The following is a 6000-nucleotide window of genomic DNA, read 5'->3' on the forward strand; positions in this document are numbered from 1 at the left end:
AGTGTTCCGGAAGAGTAAGCTTCTTCTGCTTCATCGAAAACACCCTCCTTGTAAACATTGGGCAAGCCAAGTAAGAAATATCACGTTCTCAAATGAGAACAAGGTATACGACAACGGAACCAACAGGCAAACTAAAGAGCATCAAACACGCCCAGCTTCATATCGCACAAAGAAATAGAATATTTCTCAACGACAGAAAAAAAATCACCATATTTTTATCAATTTAAAGACAAGACGTCATTAATATATCTGACAACGAAATCAAACGACTTTGCAAGGTCAACGTGACTTATTTTGATGTGCTGTTCAATGAGTTCAGCCTCGCATGAAAATGAAAAGAAGTGAGTCAACAGAGGTGCACAGTTTCCATAAGTATGAACACATCCATATATAGGAAATCCGAATGATAATGACAATAAATAGAATCAAAATTAAAGAGACAATTGGTAGACTCATGGGACCGTGATGTAGTCCGAATAAGTTCCTCCGACCCGGACCCTCTGTCGGAGGGACAGAACGTTTATGATAACAATCATGTAAGTAAAGGACCGGAAGGGATGGCAGTGTACATGTATATACTCGTAGATCATCATGTGGGAATGAACAATGATTGGGTACCAAATGACATACTTAAAATCTCTCATTTCTTGTTCTTCATGATTCGAATATCAAACCATTAAATTTCCGTTAGAAATGACTACATGTTTATAAACTCTGATCGATATCGCGTAAGATTGAAATACCTTCTTTTTTCTACAATTTTCACATACCTTTAATGAATATGAAGTAATTTTTAGTAGCTCTGGTGACTATTTCCAGTAGTTTGTTTTTGAAAAGCCAACTTCCCTGGTTACACCCTTGACTTGACTGAAGATTCTCTCCTTCAAGGAGAAAATTCGTGAGAGCAGTACAACTGCTTATAGCAAGCTGGTGATGTTAAATGGCTGAACTATTTGCATCAAATCTTTGAACTAGTATGCATATAGTAGGTTAAGCAGGTTGAACTTTATAATATCATTTAGTTGTGTATATCATTTTCTACTTTTTCTCAAAGAAATATAGACAAAAAAAAAAAAAAAGGATTTTCTGTTCTGTCGAAAACGTTCATTTGTCGTTTTAACTCAGTATTTGACGTCTTGTACGTAACGGATTTCATCGGAAGTAGACTTATTCATCATTATACTAATCAGGGCTTATGCCAAGCCATGAACATACCGAAACTGAGGTTTAATATCCAACTTACCACATCTTCAGGTTTGAAATTAATATTGCGATGTTGTTGGTGTGTTGTTGTTTGGGCTCTATCTTCTGTTTATAATGGGTGCGAATCCAAGCTAGCACGTCCTTATTATTTAGTGAGGGTATTCAGTCCGAACTTTGATTCGTATTTCTTCTAAATAAACTAAGCGTAAGCGAACCCATTTCATTTTCGTTCGTCCAATAATATGACAAACGTGGACGCCAACTGCGATTCCGATAATGTTTTGAGTCAACATTTGGACACGTTCGAGGAGTACATGGAAGAGCGAGAAAACGAGGACAATTTTATAACACAAAACACTTTATTTAATATTCTGGATACAGAGAAAGAAATGGTATACACACCCAAAGTAACGCAGAAGATTGGTCGGACATGTTGGACAGTGCTTTTTGGAAATAGGAGCTGGGATGCAGGTACTGTTTCATTACTGTGTATGTTTCTCAATAAGTATACGTGTACAACTCTCTGCCTATGTGTATACACACACATGCTCACTTGTGCAGTCAGCTGGAACACATCAAGCCGACAGTGATTGTGTCCGCGGATCGATTTGGTCTGATGGCAGGTATACCTAACTTCTCGAACATACATGTACAGATGTAAGTATACATGTTTATTGTTATGACTACACAACTTAAGCGATGAACTGCGGTTTGACAAGTGATCATAATCATAATAATGACATATCATTATTTTAACTGAAAGGGAAAGAAACGTCTATTTTGTTGCCAATGCCGCTACCTGTCCCAAATCCCGGAAGTTATATGTACATGAAAGTAGAGTTTGGTGTTTAGATTGAACTTGAAATACATTTTAAGGAAATGATAGAAAGGAAGTTTATACTGCAAATAATTAAACAGTTTTGTGTTATGGATCCTGACACAATGCATCATATCATAAACAAGTTGACACATCTAAAGGTACAATATTTTCCTTCCAGGTGTACAATGGCGGAAGCCATATTCCTATGAAATAACAGCACTGCTCTCAGGCGTCTCAGTGGGTGGAGGATTTTAGACTGACGCCCAATGGTAAACTTAGTTGTATCCCTATCCGTATGTCTCACTCAAAATAATTGTCTTTTACCTACACCGGAATGAGTGTTACTATTGGTATCAAGTGTGTATCTTCGAACAAAATGAAAAAAAAAAAAAAAACAGTTTTGTCACTTATATGAAATGCTTTCCAGAATTCCCTTAAGTACAAATGTACTTGATAGTCTTTTTTCTGTTACTTGTTAATACGTTTATATGTAAAGGTAATACATCGGAATGTTATGTTCTCATCATTTCCGATTTTATTTTGTTTGATATAAAATCTCGGATAAATGAAATAAAGCGTATCGCACATTCCATAGATATGGGAGGATTGCAGTGAGTGGGGAAAAAGTCATTTTACCTTACACTAACTACAGTGAGACAAAGAGGTACGTTTGGGTGTGATATCGTGAAAGGATGCGGGGAAGTCTTGAATTCCACGGAGAAGCTGTGTATGTAGTGCTCTTTTTTTACATTTCCAGGCGGGTTTTAAGCAGATGGTGACATAATAAATCTTGGGGAACGTGTTTTATGATTGTGAATTTCGAGGGTTTTGCATTCAAGGGGTAAGGAAAGGGTCCCAATAAGAGAAAAAAAAGACCAATTAAAATTGTTTTTTTCACAATATTTCTTAATGTCAATCCTAAAATTGTAAAATTCAGGGTCATTTCGGCTCCTAGCGTTAATTGTGTGGAGATAATATAGTTGAATTTATCCATATTTACCTGAAGGCATCTTAAGGGAAATCTAAAGATGACTCAAAAAGAAGAAAACGCTTTTTGAAAGTCAGAAATACCCAGGGAAGTTTAACTGAACTATGAAAATCATGCCTGCAGTGACCCTACTGCCACTTTTTGTGTGAGGTTAAGTTTATCATAGGTTATACATTGCAATGCATATTTTGACACGTTCCCCTACATGTAGGTCACACGCATCATTCGTATAAGCATTCTCAAAGTGGTTAATCTCCATCAAGATAGGGACCCAAAGTAGGCAATCAGCCAAAATAAAGCTAAACAATCTTCTAATGCCAAAGACAACCAGAAGTATTTTGTCCGTTTTCAGAGAGATTTTATGTCATGAATGAATTCAATTTATCATTTGACCATATATTAACCGTTAACAATCGTACATGATCAGATGATGATATTAAACAACATAGGTATGTGCTATCATTAGGTCTTATATTAACCGTTAGCAATCGTACATGATCAGATGATGATATTAAACAACATAGGTATGTGCTATTTTTAGTGCAACTCCTACGTTTTGTTACAGGTCCAGCTTACCTGACATGGCTACCGATCTGTCAAATAAACTGAACCATGACTTAGACAGTTATGGATTTTCAAGAAGCTTCACTGATTATCGAAGAAAGGTAACGACTTGCTTTGCCTACGAAGTGGGCGATGATAAAGTTGAACAACGTAACGACGTCCGTAACATATTTGTTGGCAGTAAACGTGATGCATTGAGTAGTGTGTCTGATGACCAAACAGATTATGATAATCTCATGGTCTCAACACCCCTGGTGTTCTGTGATGAAAGAAACATAGACCTAGCAAATCAGTATATATCAGGCATGCCTAACTCTGTCGATCCTTTGTTGATTTTTGAAAGTGGGCCAAACGCTGGGTATAAGAAAATAAAGGTTTTCCTGTATGAAAAAGCAGTTCAGCCCTGGATGTTCACGAAGAAAATGGATACGATTTACATGCCAAACACATTAACAAAAGAACTTATGATGTCGATGGCTGGCGACACTCACAGGAACCTAGAAGTTGAAACCCATGGACCAGCTGTAAATGCGGTAACAACGGTTTATTCTGGAAAGAAAACCGTGGAATGGGATTTTGTTATGGCCTACAAATGTCCGTTTCTACCATCAGACTACGATGAGTGGTGTGAAAGAAAAAGGACCTACAACTGGCCTCCCCCGTGGATTATAGAGGCAACAAAGAAAGATGGCTGTCTGGTCGTTAGCGTTGGTCATAACGCTAGCGACACCACAGGTTGGCGTCTTTCAGTGACGAAAACAGAACATTACCTCACAAAGTCATTTAATGATACTCAGATGAAATGTTACACCTTACTGAAGCTGGTGTTGAAGTGGATCATCCAACCACAATTAAAAGATCCCTTGAGTTCCTATCATATGAAAACTGTGATGTTCTGGATGTCTGAGGAACGCGAGAGTTGTTTCTGGAGACCTGACAACCTGATCGACTGTTTCATTTCTTCCTTATTGAAACTGAAAACGTTCGTTGAAAACAAATTCTGTCCAAACTATTTCTTGACTGCTCTTAACTTGCTTGAAGGGAAACTAGAAGGTGTCATGCATATGGAAGTCCTCAGAATCTTGGACAGTATTATCGAAGAAGGACCTGCTGTAGTGTACAGATGTTTGCCGTTAGATGCCCACCTGAATGGTTCGGAATGTAACCATTACCATAATGAATCGTGCTTATGTTTACAGAAACATAACCTCAATCAACGAATTGAGGAAATAGATTTCATTGATTTTGCAGTCATTAACAGATCTTCTACATCAGAAACCCTAAACCTCAACGCCAATTCTAACCCTAACCGAATCAAAGATTCGTTTCAATCATGTTGTAGCAGGTTAGTTGACTGGTACGTCGTCAATGAATATCTCAATCGGTCAATATCACATTCTCATGCATTCTCAACTTTATCAGTATATGAGGAAATGGGCCTTCCAAACAAACGTCTGTATTCCTTACAAAAAAAGTACATCGCTGTGCTTCGTGGGAATGGACATGTTGCACGGATGAAACTAGCCACGTTCTTACATTACAGAAGACGATTGGAATATTGCATACCTCTCCTATCGCTCGCAATAAAGGCAATGGAGTCCAGCCCAGCATTCGAAATGTGCAAAGAGGAAGGGGCAAGTGCAAACCATACTGAGCAAATTGAGGGTATTGAATGTGTCTACCTCACACAGCTCATTAAGGAGTTTCGGGTGTCCGAGATTGTGTTTGGCCCTTGTGACACGCATTTAATCCCCCCGGATCTAAAGAACGAGATGAGGCGACCAAAGACAGTGAATGGTACTCATTACGAAGGATGGGTGTTTGTCGACTCCATAGTGTACGCGTACTACCTTATGATTGTGACCCTTCATGACATGCGCAGATATAGCGGTATCATCTCTTTGTTCAGACGGTTCCACAACGTCTACACTCAAAAACCAGGCGCCATCCGGATTTTCAGGAAAGAGATGGCAAAACGATTGTTCGAGCATGCCTTCATGTTGGTGTGGAAAACGACCAATGGATTCACTGACTTTTCCGGGTCGATGTGATATAGATATAAGTGCATCACAACAGAAAAGCTTAAAGTTGATTGAACTGTTCTGTACCCACGTGTGTTTTGCTTACATAAGCAGTTTGGGCGTAATGATATGACCTTTTGAAAAATGCCGCTAATTGATATGTAAAACTGACAATTTCACAAATAATGAAATGTAGAAGATATAACTCATTACAAAATATAGCCAGAAACTAATTGGTTTGTTATCTTAAAAAATGATAGAAAATATAGATATTGAAAGTGAACAAATTAGCTGATTTCAAAACTGAATGGAAAATTAGTCGGCAGGATGCTAGATGAATTGGCTATTTTTTGAACCATTAGATCAAGCAGAGATCATAGATAGATATATTTCGAATCTTCGCT

The 6000-nt window shown here is 38.0% G+C and overlaps 1 protein-coding gene across 1 annotated transcript; it reads left to right on the top strand.

The window, feature by feature from the left end:
* Positions 1-3592: 3592 nt before the first annotated feature.
* Positions 3593-5626, top strand: LOC132552400 (uncharacterized). Its single transcript, XM_060216568.1, has one exon. The coding sequence runs from the start codon at positions 3593-3595 to the stop codon at positions 5624-5626; it is 2034 nt and encodes a 677-aa protein (XP_060072551.1).
* Positions 5627-6000: the final 374 nt, after the last annotated feature.

Source organism: Ylistrum balloti, unplaced genomic scaffold (assembly GCF_031769215.1).
Source record: "Ylistrum balloti isolate Yb309-2 unplaced genomic scaffold, AGI_CSIRO_Ybal_v1 Utg370246, whole genome shotgun sequence".
Taxonomy (NCBI): domain Eukaryota; kingdom Metazoa; phylum Mollusca; class Bivalvia; order Pectinida; family Pectinidae; genus Ylistrum; species Ylistrum balloti.